Source organism: Squalius cephalus (genome assembly GCF_949319135.1).
Source record: "Squalius cephalus genome assembly, chromosome: 14".
Taxonomy (NCBI): Eukaryota; Metazoa; Chordata; class Actinopteri; order Cypriniformes; family Leuciscidae; genus Squalius; species Squalius cephalus.
In genome coordinates this window covers 25,352,064-25,375,503 of record NC_137135.1, presented here as the reverse complement: position 1 = coordinate 25,375,503, position 23,440 = coordinate 25,352,064, and the positions used below count along the sequence as shown (strand labels likewise).

Here is a 23,440-nt window from a genome sequence, read left to right as displayed (position 1 = left end):
ATCTTCTTCTTCGTATACTTACTTCCTCTTCGTTGTCTTCTTGTCATCAGTGTGTGACCGTTTTGTGCTTGAGCACCACCAAGTACTGTAACTTCAGCAGCTCCAGGCACGTGAACAAAAGCGGCAATCTCATTGGTCGGCCAGTTTTTAACGCGGCGTGTCAAACCAAAAAAACGAACCTGAGTTGCATTTTAAAAAAATTACGCATTTACGCCTGCCGTTTTGCTCGTCGGTCAGAAAATAACCATATCGTTTTCAAAAATGTGCACTTTGAAACCCGTTTCAATCAATTTTCTGACTGATTCTTCCCATCTTCACCTATGTCTTGTTTAGTTACTCATTTACCTTTGTATATAATGCCCTCAGTTTCCTTAGTTCATTGTCGGCTATAGTCTTTGCTTTTATGTAAAGTTGTCATATTTACGATTGTTTTGGATTTGTAAAATAAATTAAAAGTGCTGGATTTAGATCTACTTCTCTCCTTGCCTGCCTTATTAGTTTATATCTGTAGTTTTTATTATATTCATATTATTTATATAATAAATAAATATATATATATATATATATATAAACAAATCAATGTTTTCTTAACCATCAAGCATTCATAATATGATGTACAGGTAGTCTGATTTGTTTGTCTGTTTGGTTTTGCCAGAAGACGTCATCTGCAGATGCCATTTGACGCAAGTAAGATTGCTGGTACTGATTTAAAGTTCATCTAGCTGGTTTTACCAGGTTTAAGGCAGTCTTACTGCAGTTTTTATACACATACATATTTTACATTTTATTTTCTGTTTGACCTACTCAATGCATTTAAATAGCTTTAAAAAGTCTTTGTAAACCCACTTTTGTCTTATATATGCAGACATGCCTTTAGTGAAAGCTTTGTGAAGATTTAGCCTATTTGATTCCTTAACTATATTAAATCCACAATTTTGTAATTTTCAACATTAATAATAAGAAATATTTCTTTAGCATAATAGAAAGAATATTAGAATGATTTCTGATTTTGTCTTATGACATGACAAAAATAAAATTTAAAATGTATTAAAATACAAATTTTAAATGGCAATATTTCAAAATATTACACAATAAATAAATAAGACTTCTTTGAAAAACATTTAAAAATATTAGTGACCCAAAACTTTTGAGCGGTAGTGTACATTTGAGGTTTGAACGTAGCTTTCAAATAAAACAGGAATTTGCATGTGCAAAAATTTAAACCTCTTGGTGCTTAATTTGGTAAGATGTAGTACATGTACAAGAATGTCGTCAAGATTAAGACAAAATGAGACAAGGCAGCCTGGGCCTTGCTGTGTTTAATTGAATTAATGGGTCATTGGATGATAGGCAGCTGCTCTGCATCGTCTTCAGGGCACAAAGAGCAGCACAAAACCCACAAGGAAGTCTGTGTGGAACCGCACACATGATGTCAGACTTCAGCAGTGCCTTATTGAGTTAGCTTGGCTCCAGAGGCAGCAGTTGGTCGAGTACAAAGTCTGGCTCAAGATCTGATTACACACAGTAGAGAGACAGCTGTGAGCAGTGGTGGTGACAGAACCACAACGCTGTGTTTAGATTACCCGAATTAAAAGTGAGGGAAGGTGTAAGTGAACCTGTTTACCTAGTTGCCTCTGTTTGTGTCGGAGTAGGAGGCTCTGTGCAAACAGAATCAGGCCTCAATCTCTGCCATTATCTCTCTCCCTGATAAAAGTCACATTCCATCGCCAAGACCAGCACTGCAGTGTTTGGTCTATCTGTCTCTATCACTGATCACATGCTGAGTCCTATAGCAGCTCTCCTCCGCTTTTTCAGGAGATTCAACATACTGTAGAAGATAAAGCTACTGTCTAGATCACATGGCAGTGGTAGATCAAACTCTAGATGACCTGGCAGAAGCTGCCATCTGATTGGCTGCCAGTGCTATTTTTATTTTTCATAGAGGGGTGTGTTGTATCAGAACATCTAGAATCTAGATGATGCATCATGCATTTTTTGAAGACTTCTGCTTTGTTTATTTTTAAATGAATAATTGGTAATACTTTACAATAAGGTTCAATTCGCTAAAGGTATAGTTCACCCAAAAATGAAAATTGTCATCACCCTCATGTTGTTCCAAACCTTTCTTATGTACTTTCTTCTATATTTTGTGAAGTTTGTCCATACATTGAAAGTCAGTGGGATAAAATTTAGGTTGTACCCCCAACATTCTTCAAAATATCTTCTTTTGTGTTCCACAGAAGAAAGTCAGAACGATGTAACGAGAAAAGGATGTCAGAATTTTCATTTTTTAGTGGACTTCTGTATCTCTTTAAAATTAGTCAATGCATTATATATTACTATATTAATCAATTGTGAAAAACAGTATCATATAAAAATGTGGGGAAAAACAGTATATTTAAGAGAGTTTAAATAATCAGTAATTTGTCTTACAGTATGTGTTCATAAAATATTAACTAATTTATACAATTTGAAATGCAAAAAATATATTAGTATATGTAGACTTCTGTTCAGAAGTTTGGGGTCAGAGGTCACTTAATACTTTTATTGTTCACATAAATGCTGTCTTGGTGTACATAAGAGACTTCTTTTAAAAACAGTAAAGAATCTTACAGATCCTAAACTATTGAACGCAAGTGTAGATATTGCATAACATTAGTTTAGATTAAATGCTGTAAAAGCATTGTTCATTTTTAGTTCTTCGTGCCTAATGCATTATCTAATATTAACAACTTAACAAATGCTGTTACATGTTTTGTTCAATTCCTACCAAACAGTTTTTAATATACAGTCATAAGCTATCTTGAGCAGATTTGTAACAGGGGCAGGAGATTTACAGCTAAATAATTGCCCGGAACGCTGACAGAAATGTGCAGCGCAGGCTCTTGATCTCACTATGGGCTGGACTGTTTTGGATGTTGTGTACACATGTCTTTTGACAGCACCAGTTAGTTAATTGGCTGCCATGCCTGGACTCTTCAGTGTTACTCCTGCACCTTCTTCTCTTACACATTGCACTCTCTTTCTCTCTCTTTCCATCTCTCTGGGCCTTTGATGGTCATGTCACTTCCTCCATTCTAATCATTTATCCATGCAGCATACTGTCAAGGTCCGTTTGAAGCTTTTCCTGTGACACCAGTGATGTTCATCTAAAGCTGTGGAGGCTGCCGTGGCTTCAAAGTACTTGCACTGCGGTCTGTAAGACCTGTTCATAAATCCTTTGAGGATTCAAAAAACCATATCAAGATGTCTGAGACAAAACGGGCCAGTGAAGAAGTGGATGCTTGGTAGCTTATAATCCATATAGTTCGAATTTCTTTTTGACAGTAGAAATTTAACGGGTCATGTGTCTAGTCCATATAGCTAGAGACAGCAATTAGTCCAGTGATTTATGCAATTGTAGTCATTTATTGTACAGTTATGGTGGCAATAAATGTGTATGAACTTTATGGAGCATCAATCCATTGATCTTGTCTTTAACATTGTCTCGAATGTGCTGAGCGTGTTTCCTGGGAGGTCTGTCAAAAACTCATTGCATGCGATGCCTGCACATGGACGCAAGATGATGTGTCTCTTTTTCTTTGTTTCTGTTTTTGTCTTGCTCTCATTTTCTTTGTCTAGAGGCTATAGTTTGACATGCACATTAATGTCACTAAGCTAAATCTATAGGCACTAAAATATTTTGCAACCTCAAATATTGGGTAAAAGAGTTTTAATTAGGTGTAACTATATTTGGCAATACTTTGTTTTTTTTTGTTTTTTTTTTATAATGAAATATAACTATATTTATAATAGCTCTCAACTCTGTCCGGCATATTTTTTGTTTGTTTGTTTGATGAAATAATTCTCAGACTGTCTAAATCATGAAAGAAACATCTGATATAGCTTAAAATTTAGCCAAAATGAAGTATCTTTCAAAAGTAAGGTTGGTAAGATTTTATAATGTTTTTGAAATAATTTTTTTATGCTCACAAAGCATTTATATTTGATCAAAAATACTGTAAAACACAGAAATATTATTAGTTTATAATAGCTACTCCAGTGTTTAGTGTCATATGATCATTATACATTTTTCAGGATTTTATTGTTGGACAGCCTTTATTTAAAAAAGAGAGTTTACTGTCACACTTGAACTAGTAGTTGATTGCTACTAGTTCATCCAGATATATTTAAGAAATAGTAAGCTTTAATATTATTTTTTAACTGTGGTGCTGCAAAGGGATTGCATTTAGAGACATTTTACCTAACATTTTAAGTATACCTATATACACTCTACTGTCAGCATGCTAAACAACAAATCCTTACCTTAACCGAAAATACTTCATTCTCTGCCTAAACATCTGCCTTCTCAGCACACAGTGATGTTATTTCCAACTCAGATAGGAGATTTCTTTTGCCACCCTGTCTGCCATCAGCTTGAACCATACATGTTTTTGATGTATGGCGCGTTTGTGGCCCCTGTCATCTTTTGTCTTTTCCACTGTTATGGGCAATATTTGTCTGTCAGCACGCATGACGCCTCCCTCAGCCTCACATCAAAGCTTTTCAGTCAGCATAGACACAGCTCTGTGACAAATAGGTAAGAGCGCTATGTAAGGAAGTCTCAAGCGTTCTTTCCTTGAATCTCTGAGTCACATTTTTCTTCTAACACATTCTTTATCGTGTGTGATGTGTGCCGTGTGTAAAGCGTGGCCTGTTAGCGTAAAGGGAATGAGCTATTTCAGCTTCTGCTCTATGGTATTCACTAGGTTGTTTTAATATTCTTAAGCAAACACTCAAGAGTTCCCCTCTTCTTTTTCATTCATTCAGCCACCAGGTTCATAAGATCTATCTCACATGGTCCGTGCAATACCCCTTATCTCTTCTCCGCTAGTGAAAAGACCCATTGTTTGTTCGAGGATCCCACCAATTACATGAAATCTTCATTATAAACACACAACTGTTTTCCTTTCCAATGCCTCCCGAATGTTTATGAACTCACCAATTGTTTTATACACTTACATTTGTGAATTAGTTGTGTGATTCATTTAACATAGACTTCTCTCCAGCTGTGATCTCCAGCACCTTTTTTTCTGCTCTATTTCCAGAGAGGAATTTTTCTGCCCTTCTTAGTCTAACATTCTGGAATTTACTGTAATTTAATTCCAGCACCAAAACAACCTTTTCTTTTCCCTCCAGTCTTTTGTCACGGCACTTTCCTGGATGGCAACCAGCAACTTCAGGTGAAAACACTTCACTCCAGCAGAAAGACTTAAAGGAAAAAAAGAGAGAAAAAAGTACATTTAGGGCTAGTGTCATTTTTCAAATTATAATCTTGGTGGTTCTCACAGCAGCTGCTAGAGCAGCAACAGGATGTGACAGTACCAGGCATGAATGAGAGGTGCCTTCCAACGTACACACAAGCCAGTATGAAGGAAATGGAAAGCAAGTGCTCATGGGAGTCTTCGCAAGCTGCAAGCAGGGGATGAAAAGGACCTTGTGCATGCAAGGAAAGAAATTCCCCATAAAATGCTTGTGCCTAACCTCCCCACTTATAAAATGTCTTTGTGGGACATGGTGTATTAGGAGCTGGAGAAAAATATTTTCTTCATATCAGAGTTTTTTTTTTTTTTTTGCCCATGACATTTTTGGCAGTGTTGACTTTGCGCTTCTTGTGCCCTAATGCCAGCAAAGGAACATTTCAGTCCACAAGGCTTATGTTATAATACTTTTATAACAAAATGAATTATAAAAGCAAAATGCACCATATTATTTGAATCATAATAATATTATTATTATTTGTTTATATACATTTATACATACATTTATTAAAATTGTTAATGTATTAATAATTATTAAAGAAAATGCACCACAAACAATTATTTGTGAACAATTATCATTAAAAATATTAAATATTAAAAAATTAAAATGTATTTTATTATACTAAATTTCACTTTTAAAATGATTTATTATTAAAGAATGTATTATATTTATTAAAGCAAAACACCACAAAAACATATATATATATATATATATATATATATACACTAAAACACAATTTTTTTTCATATGGTAGGTAGATGGTTATTATTTGTTATGTAAATTTAACAAATGCTGTTCTGTTACTTAAGTTTTTTTTTTTTTTTACACCAGGTCCTCCATGGGTGAGTCGTAAAGTAGAGGACAGACAGACTGCAAAACTGGGCCACACGGTTCGTCTTCCATGCCCTGTGGAGGGTGACCCCCCTCCGCTGGTCCTGTGGGTGAAGGATGGGCGGAACGTGAACCCAGGCTGGAGCCGCTACAAGGTTCTGAAGAAGAGTCTGAAGATCAAAGAAGTGGAACTGGAGGATGCCGGAGAGTACATCTGCCGCGTCACCAATGGATTTGGCAGCCTCGCCCTCAACTTCACACTCATTGTAATTGGTAAAGACTGCCTCCCACGCCATACACCACAACCCTTTATATCTCAGTTCTTTATACTTTTGCACACCCAGAGCATTTGTAGGCCACATCAGTCATCCAGGCTTAATCAAAACCTGCACCATTGCACACACACTACTGTTTGAGGTAGTCTTTTAAGGGGATAGTGCCCCAACTAGACAGATGGCATCTCAAAACAGCAGAACTATAGCATGAGTTTTCAACTGAAATCAAAAAAGAGCAGAGGATCTTTTAGATGCCCTCACAAAAATCTAATGGGTGCACAGGAAGGCAGTCGGGCTCATATAGCTGCTCCTAAATCATATTTGACTAAACTGACGTGACTGGCTAGGTACTTTAAAGCAAGCGTGGTTTCATGTACATAACATTAACTGGAAAAGCACAAGAGAGCATTGTACTGATTGAAATGTATGACTTGTTAGCATTTGTTGGAGCATATGGCACTGATGCCATTTTGCATTATCAAATCTAGAGAACAAAGGATGGCTTCATGTCATCTGTCACACAATACCTGCAGTTGTTTATGTAGGCTGTAATTTAATTCCATGTTCGTACTTTTACCCAGGTAGTTGAGACTTTTTTTTCCACTAGAACCTGACAGGCAAGGAAATTAATACACACCTTTTTGGATGGATGGATGAAAGGAGAAAGAAAATGAGGTGTAGAGAGTCATGTAGCTGTTGTGAGACCGGTTGGAGCAATGGGGGGTTTGTGCTGGACCGTTGCAGCTCGGAGCGTGTGGTTCTCCTGATGACTGCTGAGGGACTATGGGGCAGGCATTTCCAGCCAAACGTTCTGTACAGGGAGAGGAGACAGGAGACAGGCCTGCCGCCTTCTCTGCCATAAATCTGAACTGGTCCAGCAAAGTTGAGAGGCCTTGGAGACCCAGAAGCCCTCGGCTCTTCCTGTACAGCTTGCCACGTTTGGGGAGGCTACCGAGGCAACTAGTGTGCGGATGTAAAGGATGATTATTCTGCTGAGCGAGGCAGCTGCTTAATTGGCCGAGCCAGTGTTTTCAGGTTCCCTCCCCTTCATGTCTTTGCTCTGGGCCTCCTGTATGGGGAGTGATGGTGGCCTGCTGTTTTCCTGTTTCGTCCCCAAGAGCTCTTTGGAGCTCAGAGTTATGGTGCATTGGACTGCTTCACTCCCTTTGGAATATAGTTGTAGAGTTTACTGAAGTCATTAACTGCAATGACCAACAGCCCCAAAACAAAAGGCCCATTAGGCCCTCCTGTTGCAGTGTTTGAGTGTTTAAAGCTGTGACTTTTGCTGGAGCGAATGCCACTATTAATTAACTGAAGAATGGTTAAGAAGCGCCATTGTTTTTCAGTAAAGATTAGTGGGCCTTGCCTCAGAAGAGTTTAAGGTATAGTTCGTTCAAAAATGAAAATGTTTAAGTCACGCTCATGTTGTTTCAAACCTGTATGACTTTTTTTCTTCTGTGGAACACAAAATAAGATATTTTGAAGAATGTTTCCACAGCAGAAAGTCATACAAGTTAAAAAAATAATAATTTTTAATTTTCAAAAGAAGCATTTATTTAACTAGTTGTATTTCAAGCAAAATACATTTGTTCTGTGTATTGAGCTCTTGTGTGCAGTTGTGAAGGACATGAATGAGAATCAATGAATTGATTGCTATGCATAGTTACTAAAGCATCATCACTACTCTCTTCAGAACATGATGTGCATGTAAATGTCAAAGTGAATGAAACTCTGATGAAAGTAGTAATAAAATTGTTTAAGAAAGGTTTTTGCCAATTTTACATAAATTTGAGAGCATAGCAAATTACAGAATTACTCCTGACAGGTGTTTTTTTCAGGGATCCTCCTCTGAAGCAGCTACTTAATGTAGATGAATGTACTGTACACCAAAAACACAACAGGGAAACTCCAGCCAGGGCTGATTGTATCAGGACTGAGGAATTTGGTGACATTAAATAGCACCTGTTGTCATCAGAGCGGATCTAATCTGCACCAGGATTTGCACTCACGGCAAGCATGGGCAGAACCGTGCCCTCATATTTTAATGTCTGTGCAATCTATACCCCATATAATTCCTCATGAAAGTGTAATTTTAGCTTTTAGTTGATATTGTGCCCCTATCAAACCAGACAGCTGATGGCTTGGTGTAATCAGTTGGCAATAAACCTAAGCTGAGGTAACGGCTATAATTTAAGATTTCGGTTTTTCCTGACCACAGTCACTGAAAAGTCTTTGTGCTTTTCACATGTGTAAATAGAAACACATTTTTTTCAAAATCATGTCTGCAATTGTACATGAGAACAACAACTCAAGTTTTAAATATAGACCGAGATTAGCGCAGCTTTACAGCTTTAAGGCATTTTAATAGGATCGTTAACTTGCTTTCCAATGTTGCTCACATATTCAGTACTTTTTTGCAATCTGGCACGATTAACTCTGGGAATGTGGGTTTGTAAGAATGGCATATTGGGTTTTAAAGGTCAGAGTAAAGGTGTTGTTTACCAGAGGGTGTCGGAAGCTGTTGAAGAAATGCTTCACCATCATCTCACGCTGACCATTCCCACATTCACTGACGTGTCATGGAGTCAAATAAATCAGTGTCCGTGTCATAAAGCGCTGTACTTTAAAATGTCCCACAGCTCCTGGGCCTCTCCCTCTTTCCCCCGCGGTGGTCCCAGACCCTGCACCCCTGCTGTTTCTAAAGTGAAACACACACTGCCAGCATTGTTTTCTCCCAGCGCTGCTTTGCAGGAGTCCAGGGCGAGGGATCTGAGGCTTTTCTCCACAACCTAATTGTCTATATGTGAGAGTTTAAATTTATGTTGGATATATGTCTCCGTGAGTGGATTTGAAGATCTCAAGTTTGCCTCCAACAGTAATAGAGTCTACACACAATTGCGCTGTTGTAGAGTCCTGGTTCCCTGGCATTGGATCCCTCTTGTCTGCATTTCTCACCTATATCGTATAGGAGGCCATACTGTGTACGGACGCAGTGGGGAGAGAGTGTGGCTTCTACTCAGACGGTGGTTTGGGCTGCCTGTTTTATTAGGGGACTGGTGGAGAGCTTCCAGCAGTGGCCTTTTGTTCTTTGTTTGCAGGCCACGGGTTACATGTGTTGCAGTTTAGCCAGCGTCCTCCTCACCTAAATGGATAATTGTATCAAAATTACACTCATAAGCCAACCCAAGACTGCGGAGGGACGTGGTAGGTGGGATAAGGGAGGGGCAGAAAGTTTGGGACAGCATGGATATGCCTTCCAGTCTTTGGGTCATGTTACCTTGACCAGGTTTGGCTTGAGTGGGAATTACAGCACTGACGTTCATTCATTCGAGATAATTTGCTCATAAACTTTCCCGCTGCTAAACTACACAAGCTCTTTTCCATTCCAATAGACATGCGTTTACTCGTTTGCCTTGGCTGGCCTGAGAGCAGAACAGCCTCACTGCTGCAGTATTTATGTTTAGTCTGATTTACACCTATTTTCCACGACAGCTCCTCTTTTGGGAAATGCTTCTTTCCTATTTGAACAGCCCAAGAGGGAAGAACCATGAACTGGGTCATTTTATAAAAAAATTCCAGTTAAATATTTTGATTATTTTAAATTGTAATAATTCACAATATTTTTCACATATCAATATTTTACATAGACACCAAACTTTTGAATAATGTATACCAGGGTTTCTCAAACTCGGTCCTGGAGGGCCACTGTCCTGCACAGTTTAGCTCCAACCCTGATCAAACACACCTGAGCAAGCTTATCAATGTCTTCAGGATCACTAGAAACTCACAGCTAGGTGTGTTTGATCAGGGTTGGTGCTAAACCGTGCAGGACAGTGGCCCTCCAGGACCGAGTTTGAGAAACCCTGATGTATACAATTATATACATGTATAGGCGTGAACTGGTAATCTAAAAAAAAATTATGTAAGTAAAGGAATTATGGAATTTGATCAATATTATAATATCAGAATTTTATTTTATTAACATTAAATCAGCAGAAACCATTTTCCTCAGCCTATTTACATCGTAATTAAATCTGTTTTTCTGCCCTTCTGCTGAAGTTACAGACTGTTTTTTTCTCAGTTATGCTTCTCACTTCCTAGCCTGAACTCACTCTTATATGCCATTGCAAACTCTGTATGTCTCTCTCTGTTCAGCTTAATTTCATGTGAGTCCAGACTGGTTTCAATTCCATCAAGCATCCTTTCATCTTTCCCTTTTTCATGTCTTTTCTTCTGCTATTCACAAGCATGAATTCATTTGTGTCCATATGTGTTTGTGCTTTGAACTTGCCCAAGCGTATTTCCCTACAATGAAAGAAATGAAACAAACACGCTCTTGAGAGCTCAAGTTGTGAAGCTCCGTGTCACATTACAAGTAATCATAATTACGAATTATATCAGTATTAGAGTGACGCATGATCAAAGGGGGGCTTTAAGAGCATTTTCCAGTGCTTGTGACGGTTCTTATGATGTGTTTGACATCAAACAAATAAATACTACTGTATTACAGTCTATTCTTTAGATACTAATTCAGATTCTTTAAATTCTACAAACGGGTGCCATTTGTGTTTTATATACAATTGTGTACAAAAAAATGATTTCACCCTGTAACAGCATTTTTTATGCAAGATGGAAAACAATACATGAATATAAAAGGTAGCGTTTAGTCAAAATCTCTCTTTATTTCCAACTTGGTTTTCCGTCAACCCTGTTACATCATATTTGCACTTTTTTTAGGTAATTATAAAAATCTATAAATAATATATATAAAAAAAAAAAAACCACCATCCTTTCAAGAAGTGATCCCTTAATTGATTATTGAAAAGTGGAAATCAGCATTAAATTCCAACTTTTTAAGGAGCACCTTTTTGAAGTTATAATATTATGTAAGGGCACATACACTATACTGGACAAAAGTTTGGAGTAATTAAGATTTTTTTTTTTTTTTTTTTGTAACGACAGTCTATAACTTCAGCAGCAGAAAGCCAGAAAAAATTTAATGTTAATATAATTCTATTTTGATATAATAATATTGATCGTATTTCATCATTCCTTTACTTGGATGAAACATTTGTAGATTAGCTGTTCATGCCTATAGTGGAGTCTAAAGTTCTGAATCCACTGGAGAGGACTTCCTGGAGCCTGGATTACCACAAGGCGCACTGGAACGACAAAACTTTTAAACAGTTCCTCTAGACCGGGATGGGCCTATTGGGGGAGGATCACCGTCCTTTCATAGAGTTCATTGATTATGCCTTATGGGTGTGCAGATCCTACCTCAACATGGGACGACGACACCATTAACTCCGACTCCCCAGGACTATCAACACCTCCAGCAGCTATCTCTCTGACTACTTAAGAAAGGACACATCATCCCAGCCCAGAGTGTCCCAGTAAAGCAGAGAGATCCCCCACGATGGACCCAGAGACAAAGCCAATTCCCGCCATGGAACCAGAGCCAGAGCCTGCCGCGGACCACAAGCTTGAGCCCCCTCCATCCTCGGAGACAGATCCAGCCACAATGTCCACCCCGGAGCCAGAGACATTCACCTGATCCGTCCCAAGACTGGAGCCCATTGATGGGTCCACTGAGGAGTTAGCGCCAGTAAGACAGTCCACCGTTGAGCCAGTAGAGAAGCACTGGCTTATCAATTTTACCACTGGGCCAGCTCCCATTCATGTCCTCACCCCTGAGCACGTCCATTCCCAGCCCACCACACTCTGCATCATGGATAACCCAGTGCCACCGAATGTCCTGCCCACCCCAATGTCACCATCCTCACCACAGGCCTGTCTAATTTCCTGTAATTACTAGGGCTGGACCCGAATATTCGAATAATCGTTCGGTGGGTTGGTATTCGTTTTGAAAATTTGACATTCGAATATTCGGGGGTTTTTTTGTGTTTTTTTGCACACCTGGGATCCCCCGCGAAACGGTTCTCATTCGCACTTGAACTGGTTGCCTGGCGTGTCCGTTTTTATTTCGGCTCCATGTTAACAGGTTGGAGTTTGCACACTGCCTGCGTGAGACACGCGTCTCAGGCGCGGCTCGAGCCACGCGGAAAACGTGTGCATGCTAGAAATAGAACCGACGCCAGGAGTGCTCTGGCTAGAGCGCAGAACAGCGGAGTTTGTATGGACCAAAGTGCATGCCTGAGCTTGTGTTTTGGGTTAAGCTGCATTGCTTTGACATTGTGGAAAATAGAATAATAGAAACAAAATGTATTAGCCTTTTTACCTGTTATTATCAATCTAGATTAATCTCGTTTTTAATTTAACTTAATTTAGTTTTTCTTTATTTAAATTTCGTTTTTTCTTTATTTAAATTTAATTTTTCTTTATTTAAATTTCGTTTTTCTTTATTTAAATTTCGTTTTTTTCTTTATTTAAATTTCGTTTTTCTTTATTTAAATTTCGTTTTTCTTTATTTAAATTTAGTTTTTTCTTTATTTAAATTTCGTTTTTCTTTATTTAAATTTCGTTTTTTCTTTATTTAAATTTCGTTTTTCTTTATTTAAATCTACCCTTTACTGTGTCAGTAATTTGTTATTCAGAAAAATATTAGACTACCTTAAAAGTATTGCTTAATTTAGCAGACCTGTGTGTGTGCGTTTAATATCACTAGTGCAGTGTCCGTTCTCGGAGCATATAAGCCCTGTCCGCTGTTCTGTAGTTTACTAAAAGTTTAAATTCTGAATGTGTTGCGTCTCGCGTGTCCATCTATATTGCACCAAATTCGGCACTGCACTCCCGTGTGAAGTCGATTGGATGAACGGTTCTCGAAATAATAATAATGCAAACGGACATACAGACACATAGAGATTCCTGCCTTTATTAGAGAGAAGAATATGTTCAGCCCCCTCTCTCCGAAGCTTCGAATATTCGATGTTCATTACTACCGAAGCTTCGAAGCTCAAAAAATGGTATTCGGACCAGCCCTAGTAATTACCTGCCCCGCTGGTGCCTCGCAGTTCCTCTGCTCTTCCCGCTCCGCTGACTCATTCCAGCTCGTCAGCATCGACTCAGACCCCCTCACCACCAACGCAACGCTGTGAGTTGGATCCCCTCTGTCTTCACCCCCCGCCTCCAGTCCCATTGCTCCACCTCGGCCTGTCAGACCTTCGGCTGTGCCTCGGCTCTACGCTTCCTCAGCTCCACCGTGGTCAGCCATCACTAAGTGCTCCACCGGGCTCCCTAGTCCCTCCGGCTCCACCATTGCCCAGGTCTCTCATTACCCAGATTTAACTGCGGACCGAGGCCCAGATGTCCGCCCCCCCGGAAGAGGCCAAACCTAATAATCCATCCCTTTGGCTCCACAGGGCTCCTCCTTCCTTCCGGTTCCACCTTAGTCCTCACTCCCCCCGGTGTCACCCCCTTCTTTCTCACCCCATCGTCGCCTCATCCACTCAAGTCGGAGGCATCGTCTGGGACTTTCTGACCCATGATGTCGCACTGGACCATTCAATTCCGCAGGGGTCTCCAAGGTTGACAGCACCATTTACATTGGTCAGCCCCAAGGTTCCACCCAAGAGGTCCGTCAGGGCTCAACCTTGGCTCCTCCCTCCCTCATGTCTGCTCCACATCTTCCTCGTCCTTCTCCAATATTTATACATTTTTTTAGACCCCACTTTTTTAAAATTATAGCATCCAGTAAATGCACTAAATATTTTGACTCCAGTATTTCCCTGATGCATTTCATGCCCACCCTGTTTTTTCTTCGATGTGCAATTCAAACCAGAACCTAATCACATCATGGCTTTGGTTTCATGGCATACAACTGAGCCTTCTTTGAGCTGCAGGGGTAGCAAAGGTTTTAATTAAACTAAAGGGATGCAAATTACCCACCTTCATCAGAGAGCCACATTAAAGGGCCTTTCATCCACCTCATTAGAGGGGCCAGAGGCTGGGCCGGGCCCTCTGCAGGATGCTCCGGGCCCACTCCACTCACAACAGAAGAAAAGAACACAGGCACATTAGGTTTGGCCAATTTCCTCCCGAGTCGCCATATGACTGTTGCAGCAAACCACTTATGGCTCTATAAAAGATACAAGGAGACTTCTAATTACCCTTTCTCCTCTGCTTCTCTCTGTCTTTGCCTGCTGTGAATGTACCAACAGTCTCTAATTTGCCTCCAGTCAGCACTTATAGAGATATGCCATGCCAAATATACAGATGGAAATGAGGTATATTTGTAAAGCTAACAAATCATATTGTTTAAAAGCATGAAAGCTTATCTACATTACCCATCTGATTTCATTTTTTTGTTTTGATTTTATTGGCAGGAATAAGCACTTGCTTTTATAACAGCTGTCTATTCCTTTGTGTTTCCCTCTCATCTCTCTCCAGTTTTTTTTTAATACATTTGAATACATGAAAACACATAACCGCGCTTCTTTCAAGGAAGATTAGAACTCTGTAATGTTTTCATCTAGAACAAAATTATTGGAAGAGCTCAAAAGGGCTGGCAAGCACTCCAAAGTGTTATTGTACAAAAAAAAAAAAAAAAATTGTACTATTTCATACCTAGTATTATAATCTGACTATGGTAAACGGCATTGGCTGTGTTTTCTTTTGATTTACTGGAACAGACATGGTTTCAGTTAGTGATAGGCTATTACCTTAAAAACACAGCATCACTCTCAGTCAAAAACTCAGTGAGTTTCTACACCATCTTCAATCTTCATTACGGCCTTAATAGAAAAAAGGTAACAAGACCGTTTTTTCCTTTGATGTTTATTTTATTTAGATGTCGCCCTTGTCGGTCAAAATCACTAGAAATGTTTCACCCTACTTTCTATTCAATGTTTGTTTTGCTTAGATTTTTTTTTCAAGCATGTGAAGCTCTATATGACAGATCTAAAGGATTGTATGTTTGCGCACAGGTATGAATGGAGAATTAACCTTTTTGAAGGCTTTGCTTTCAACTTCATCCCAGTTGGAAAAAATAATATGTGAGCCTTATTAACACTGAGTCCTCATGAAGACCATTTGAAAGCTGAGCTGTGGGGCTGCCTTTGGACCTTGACCAAGCCCACCTTCTTTGGGCACCACCTCTCTATATGTATCTCTATAGGGCTGCAGAGGAAAAGGACCTGCCTGTCCTTCAGAGCTTCAGAGCTCCTTTACCAATTTTTTCCTGCCTCACCAGTGCAAAAACATCAGTGAGAGTAAGTCAACTGTGAATTCACTCCATTAGAAACATGCATAGTAATAATCACAATGCCATACAGCTCTAGAATGCTGTGTCAGGAAGACATCTGTCTTTTTGGACACCTGTTTAGAGAACTTCACAATCCAGAGAACTAGAGTCTGGAGTTGGGCTCTCAGTAAGACCACTTGAGCCCACATAAAGCTCCTCTTATTCCACTCTACTGGTGCTGAATAGAGCACCAATGGTTTACTTTTGCTCCTACACCCCAGGGCCAAAGGTAACAATGGACTGAAGGCTGGTGAAAACACTTCTGCTAGCTTTGGCTTGAATGTCTGTGTTGAACATGCAAGGCCTGTGCTTGGCATAGAGGGGTTAGCAGGGACAAAGGTGCAGTGCGCTCTCCACAGCAGCTACACACACAGCCTCGGGACAGCATGAACTAAAGAAAAACAGAGAGCTTGAAGGCTTTCCTAGCTAAAGAGACACAACCTTTCATCATCATGTTCAGTAATGTGAAAATACACTACCATTCAAAAGTTTGGGGCCAGTAAGGATTTTGAAAAGAAATACTTCTATTCATTAATAAAATAATTTGAAGCAATAATGAATTATTAAAACTTTTATTTATTAAGAATTCCATGCATTGAGCATTGATAAATTGATCTAAAGTCACAGCAAAGACTTTTACATTGTTAAAATTACTTGTATTAATGCTGTTATTTAGAACTTTCTATTCATCAAAGAATACTGACAAATTAATCACAGTTTCTAACTGTTTTCAACATTGATAATGAAAATAAATGTTTCTTAAGCAGCAAATCAGTATATTAGAATGACCTCTGAAGAATCATGTAACACTGAAGACTGGAGTAATGATGCTGAAAATTCAGCTTTGTCATCACAGGAATACATTACATATTAAAATAGAAAACAGTTAGTTTAAATTGTAACAATATTTCACAATATTAATGCTTTGCTATATTTTTAATAAAAAATAAATGCAGCCTTGATGAGCATAAGAGACTTTTTTCAAAAACATTAAAAATTACTGACCCCAAACTTTAAAGCAGGCATATACACTAACAGTCTAAGGTTTTATTATTATTATTATTATTACATACGTTTTTAAAGAAATTAAAACCATATATAGAAGTTATTTTCTTTACATCAAAAGATTTTTAAGATCATGGGGAACATTTCAGTCATCTGTGCTTAAACTTATGACTGGTTGTGTATTTGAAGTATGGGATTTATCTGACAAATTTGTTTTGTTTTTTCGTAGATTTTATGCACTCTAAAGAAAAGGGTGTTTTACTTTTTGTTTACAAATTTAAATAAATAATTTTTTTAAACTTTTTTACCATTTATTGCTTATTTTACAATACTTAGTCCACCAAATATATGGTATATATGGTATCCAAACTGGTACCAGAATCATAGTGAGACTGTATGCTGTAGGCTCTGAATTATGTGTCATGGAGGGGGGAAAGTAACATAATATTTGGTTTCACTTTTTCTTCTTAAGTGAAGTACTAGCTGTACCAACCACTGATGACGCTGACTGAACAGAACTATGGAAAGTATTCAGAAGGCATTTTATTAAGTAGTTTCATCACCTTCCCATGTGAGAACCATTTGTTGCCACAGTGTTGATTCGTGGCTTATTTATTTGGGATTGCCCAGAATAAGTAATGTGTACTTAAAGATGTTGTGCTCGGCTCATGTACACACGTTTGTGTGTGTGTGTGTGTGTGTGTGTGTGTGTGTGTGTGTGTGTGTGTGTGTGTGTGTGTGTGTGTGTGTGTGTGTGTGTGTGTGTGTGTGTGTGTGTGTGTGTGTGTGTGTGTGTGTGTGTGTGTGTGTGTTGACGATCAGTTTGCTGTGGATTCAGGGGAGTAAGAGGGTTCTCTGTGCATTCCTGTGAACCAAGCCAGAGAAATTCATCCCAAACAAAGCAGCGCTCTCAGCTCTGTCTGCACAGTTTAGGTTAAAGCCAGTTAATTGGTTTCCTGTCCAGGGTTAAGTCAACACAGTGTTGTGTCTTAAACAGTGTGGAAACCGGAGAGAAGAAACAATATAGCAGTGTTTGCTCACCCCCTGCGCACAAACCCCTCCAAAATAATAAGTTGGTTCGACCTGGTTATCGTTCCCATGGAGTTCTTAAATGTCAACGGTTCTGAAACAAAACACACAATCCTTTACACACCTCACAGTCCACTGATTTCCAAGCAAAATCATTTGGGGATTTTTTTTGGTTTGTTTGTTTTTTTTTTGTTGTTTTTTTTTTTGCACAGAGGGGTTCTGTTGGCTCTCAAAGCACTACAAATAAATCTCACCAAGTGTTGGCCTTTGCATTGACCCGCTCATTCAACATGATTTACATTACACCAATTGCAGACATTAATAGTGGGTATGAAGATGAAAGAGCTCATATTGCTAGAGCAACATCTGACTGCTGATTTATGGACCAATATCTAAACTATCCTTTAAAGTATGCCTGAGAACTTGAGGATTTTTTAGATCCATCGTGTTAGACTGTGGTTTTTAAACATGATTTTAGTACTTTAACTTAGGCTATGCTTTAAAAAAATTAAATAGTTTCATTCTGAATTTAATCCACGGATACTGAAACAAGCTGACATTTAAATTGCTCTCTGAGTAGCAGAGATTTGCTTGAAATCATTTGTAAGTAAATCCTATTTTATAAGAAAGTGTTTTTATTAAAAATGTCAAAGCATATGTCACTTGCTAAACCTTTCCTCAGAAATACAAAATTCTGTCATGGAACTCTATGACACAGGCTAATAGGTCCTTAACTCAAATGCTTGCAATCATATCATTCTCTATAGGGCACAGATGATTGGTTTCTGCTGTATCAGTAGCCAATGAGCTTGTGTGCTCAACCTTCAAATACTCGGTCAGCATTTGCCTTAGCAGTGCAGCACTCTTTCAGAAACCCTCCTACTTCCCCAGCTCCACCTGTATAGATCTGCTACATGTAATTCATGTACGCTATATTGTACAGCAACAGCATGTCTTACTTGCCTACAGCAGCGTGTCTGTGAATGCATTGGCAGTAGCAAGTTCTGCACTTGCTGTGCAGCAGCAGCAACGTAGCAGATCTATTCCGCCAAGACCAAATATAACAACATTGTCATAACCATTATCATGCCAAACACTCCAAGAGTTGTCATGACAGAACTAAACTCTTAGACATTTTGTTTACTTCTAACTGGACCAAAGGTTTTTTTAGTGCGAAATCTTATTAACTCTGCAACACAGTATGACAACCAGAAAGTGTCCAAATATTTGTCTTAATTTTTAACAATGCGGCTATTGTTTTATCATTTTTAACCTAAAAATTATTTTTGTTGTTTTCCCTGAAAATTGTTTGTGCTAATTAAATATAAAGATATAATATTTTATAATTGCCATATTTTTATATTTTGTTTTCCAATGCAAGATATTTATGCATTTTTGTTTTGATGTGACTTGTGCATGTGACTATTTGTCTTATTTTTGAATAATATATCTATTGAATAATACATCATTTGAAACTTTACTTATTTTTTGTGAGATTTTTTTTCCCCTCTCTAATTGCCAATTTGTTCAGTATTTGGCATCTAATGCAGATACTTTTTTACGTGTGGCTTAAGTGTCCAAATGCTTTAAGGACCACTGGGTATTTTAATGTTATAATAAGGTTTTACAGAAATGCACAATGATTCATACTGAGAAATCTCTTTCCTCCTCTCTGTCACGGTTGGCTGTATGAAGCGCACGACTGACGACATTAATAACAAAAACAGTCTTTAATAAAATAAACAAGGAATACTCGGGAGATCGTAGGAGAACTAACAAACTCTGCCATGTTAACATAGACGATACCAGACAAAGAAACACAGGACATTCTTGAATTAAATACACAGGGATAAATAACGTAATTAGGGAGAACAGAAACAGGTGTGTAGAAATTAATTAACAGCCAGGGACACTAACTAGGGAACTAAGGCAAATGGGAATACAGAGCATACAGTACATGTGACACACTCTTCCTACTGATTATTTGAATCTGCATGTGTAGAAGACTGAAGTGAAGCATGGATGAAACAGTAAAGATTTCTCATGCTTCATCACTTTGGACTGTGTCTTTCAGACGATGCAGCTGTGACACATAACCAGCCTCCGCCAGACGAGGCAGAACCTAACGCAGATCTCACCCTGCAGGACCCCACCGGAGAGCCATGGGGTGAGCAACTGATACACACCCTCGTCACCTTTCACTCAGTGTTACTCAACAGCATGGGCCTTGTTTGTGCCAGCATCCTGAAAGAGCTTAAGAGAGATCATTACATCACTGATGTGTGACTATCTAACAGAATATGTTTTGTCATCCAGCCATAACCTCATGCTGTAAATGTTTTATTTCCTCCGCAGTGAAGCCATGCTTCAGTCAGCCCACAAAGATGCGCAGGCGTGTGCTAGAGCAGCCTGTTGGCAGCTCGGTGCGTCTCAAGTGTCTGGCCAGTGGCAATCCAACACCGGTCATTACATGGTGGAAAGACCAGAGCCAGATGCCCAGCCCTCAGCAGAGTAAACGGCCACAGTGGACGCTGACTCTGAAGAACCTGCAGCCTCAGGACAGTGCCAAATACACCTGCCACGTCTCCAATGCAGCTGGACACATCAATGCCACCTACAAAGTGGATGTAATTGGTGAGTTTGGTTGCCAAAGTGGACTGTTAGCAGCAATGTTATCTATTTGTTGGTAATATATACAGTAAATATTTAATTTTATAATATATAATGAACTTTTTTTATTATTAAATAATAATATATCTTATTTTAGAATAATTGCAACTTTGTTTTTGTTATCCAGTGCAAAGGTATTAATGGGTTTTTGTTACATGTGACTTATTTAACTAAATAAGTCTTAAATTTGAATAATATAGCTATATTGGTTTTTGTGAAATCTTTTAAAAACAAATATTTTAAATAATTATACATATAATATATATATATATATATATATATATATATATATATATATATATATATATATATATATAAACTGAATGTTAGCATAGCATGGAATATATTTGTTAAAATATATTTAAATATTTATATAAATATACATATAAATATATATTTTTCATTATAAAATATGGATTAATACTTTTTGCCAGTTTTATTGATATGGATAGTTCAGAGTTGACTGAAAATTATTGGTAGAGCAGGTACTTATGTTAGCATTAGCACCACAGCTCAATAGCTAACTGCTATCCCATAGTTCCGAACACTGTTTCTGTTTACCATTACACTATACTCAGTTGCAAATGTGCAAAGTGATCTAATGGTAGTTTAGACTGAATATTCAAGTTACTTTAAGTTTTGATCGGTTTTCTCTACAGAGCGCACCAACTCCAAACCCATTCTGACTGGTACCCATCCTGTCAACACAACTGTGGAGTTTGGTGGAACAGCCTCGTTCCAATGTAAAGTCCACAGTGACGTGAAGCCTGTAATCCAGTGGCTGAAGCGCGTGGATCAAGGCACAGAGGGTCGCTATAACTCCACGCTGGAGGTTGGAGGCCAGCACTTTGTGGTGCTGCCCACTGGAGACGTGTGGTCCAGACCTGATGGTTCGTACCTCAACAAGCTGGCCATCGTCAAGGCACGCGACGAGGATGCTGGAATGTATATCTGTCTAGGGGCTAATACCATGGGCTACAGCTTCCGCAGTGCCTACCTCACCGTTCTCTCAGGTCAGTTCCTGTAATTCTCCCATCCAAACTAAGTGGCTTTACAGCACTAATATTGCAGTGAATAAGTTAGGGTTGTACAGTATTGAAAAAAAAAAAAAAAACTGACTGCAATATTTGGGCTTTGTGTGATATATATATTGCTATATGAAGAAAAAAAAATACAGAAAGTTTCACCAAATTATTTGAATCGCTCTATTTGGAAAGAATGAGCAGAGACTTTTTACTCAGGATTGCGAAATCCTTTTAGGGCTGAATGATTTAGGAAAAACTTGAAAAATGTAGGTGTTCATATTCATACTTGGGTTTACTCTTTACAAGAACCAACTTAAAAAATCTCTTTCCCCTTGAATTTTCATAGGTCACAGTCACACTGTTGTTTACCAGTTCAATATAGGATAGGATAGGATAAACTTTATTTGTCCCCGAGGGGAAATTTGTCCTGGGCAAGGTGCTACAGTACAACACACAACACAATACACAACAATGTACAGGTATACACAGTACACCAATGTATAAAAAATAAATAAAATACAAGATAAGTAAAATACTTAACACATTTAATTGCTACTGCTAATGTGTAAAGGTGCATTGCTCCGAGTCATATTCAGCAGTTTTACTGAGGCAGGAACAAATGAAAACTTCAGTCTATTATTCCTACATATTGGCATTCTCAGTCTCTTTCCCGATGGCAGCGGCTGGTATTCACTAAAAAGAGGATGTTCAGAGTCAGTACTAATACTAATATGACTATAGAAGAGTGGATATCAACCTTTTAAACTTCAATGCCCCTCCATTGTCCACTACAATATTTGCCCCCCACACACTCAATACCTACTCAATAAAATATTTTCGAGCTTGACATACCTAGAAAGATGTATTCAAACCATATCTTGATTTGTACTTGTTTTAGCTTATTTTTATGCTTGTTTTCATTTTGAGGCCCCCTTGGAAGTTTGTTGAGGCCCCATAGTGGGCTCCGGCCCCCTGAGAACCACTGCTATAGAATAATATCTAAAAAATACCATAAAGCTTTTATTTTGACAGGTTGCTGGCAAACAAATAAATGCACTGCCGGTTTCAGAGTGAAGCTCGGTTTCAAAAGTAAATGAGTAAATGCTACCGTAAATGAACCAAGCCTTTATGTGGCTCTGGAACACTGTATCATGAACTACACGTGTGTAAATGACATGCTTCACTCTGGAACCAAAAGCACGTATATTTATTTAATTAAATCGCACTAAGCCATATTGTGATGTCAGTTTTATTTCAATATGTTGTGCAGCCCTAGAATAAATGCCAGTGTTTGTTTACAGATCCCAAGGTGGAAAAAAATGTGATTCCACGCCACATCAGCCCCGGTCTTCCCTGGCCGCTTATCATTGGGATCCCAGCTGCTGCCCTGCTCATCGTAGGCACCATCGTGCTCTGGTTGTGCCACAGCCGCAGACGCCAGAGCGCTTTGCCTCCCCGACCGACGACCTATCGAGACCATCACATTTCTGACAAGGAGCCCAGCATGCAAAGCTCCATCAACCCTGACCTGCCCAACCAGAGACTTATGGCAATGGGGCCCCCAGCTCTCAGCAGTCCACCAAAGATTTATACCAAGGTCTACACAGATATGCACACCCACACACACTCCCATGCACACATGGAGGGAAAAGTACACCAGCATTTCCATTACCAGTGTTAACAGGTTACCATCAGGTGACCAATGCTGCTGCCTCTGTTCTCATGAGCTAAGGGCCACCACTTGAGGACCACAACCGTACTGTAGGACTGCGCGAGGATGACCCGAACACAAGCGTGGAGGAGTTCTGATGGAGCCCGTTTACCTTGAAATGTCTCAGGTCAAGGAAAATGACTCGCACTCAGTAGAGCTGCAGTGGACCTCACTTTTCCTTTAGGTTCTTTGGAGTTCAAAATCCAATAACAGTGAATTAAAGCAACCCGAGCAAGTGCTAACAGTCCAAGACAAATACTTGGACCTTTTTGCTATTCCAAAGCCAAGCATTACACAGGAAGTAGAGTGGAGATGTTTTATTTTTGGAGAAACTGTGATGTGTGTTAAGAATACTGGTGGCCCTGTTTACAATGTGTTCTGAACATTAATGTCA

General features: G+C 38.9%; 1 protein-coding gene across 1 annotated transcript in view; it reads left to right on the top strand.

Annotated features, from left to right (window-relative positions):
• fgfrl1b (fibroblast growth factor receptor like 1b) overlaps positions 1-23,081 on the top strand; it is a 34,731-nt gene extending 11,650 nt beyond the window's left edge. The window contains exons 3-7 of the mRNA XM_079892741.1: positions 6,133-6,405; positions 19,715-19,807; positions 19,996-20,274; positions 20,970-21,323; positions 22,637-23,081. Coding sequence (XP_079748867.1) covers positions 6,133-6,405; positions 19,715-19,807; positions 19,996-20,274; positions 20,970-21,323; positions 22,637-23,016 — 1,379 coding nt within the window. The 3' untranslated portion in view covers positions 23,017-23,081. The remainder of the gene's footprint in view (positions 1-6,132; positions 6,406-19,714; positions 19,808-19,995; positions 20,275-20,969; positions 21,324-22,636) is intronic.
• Positions 23,082-23,440: the final 359 nt, after the last annotated feature.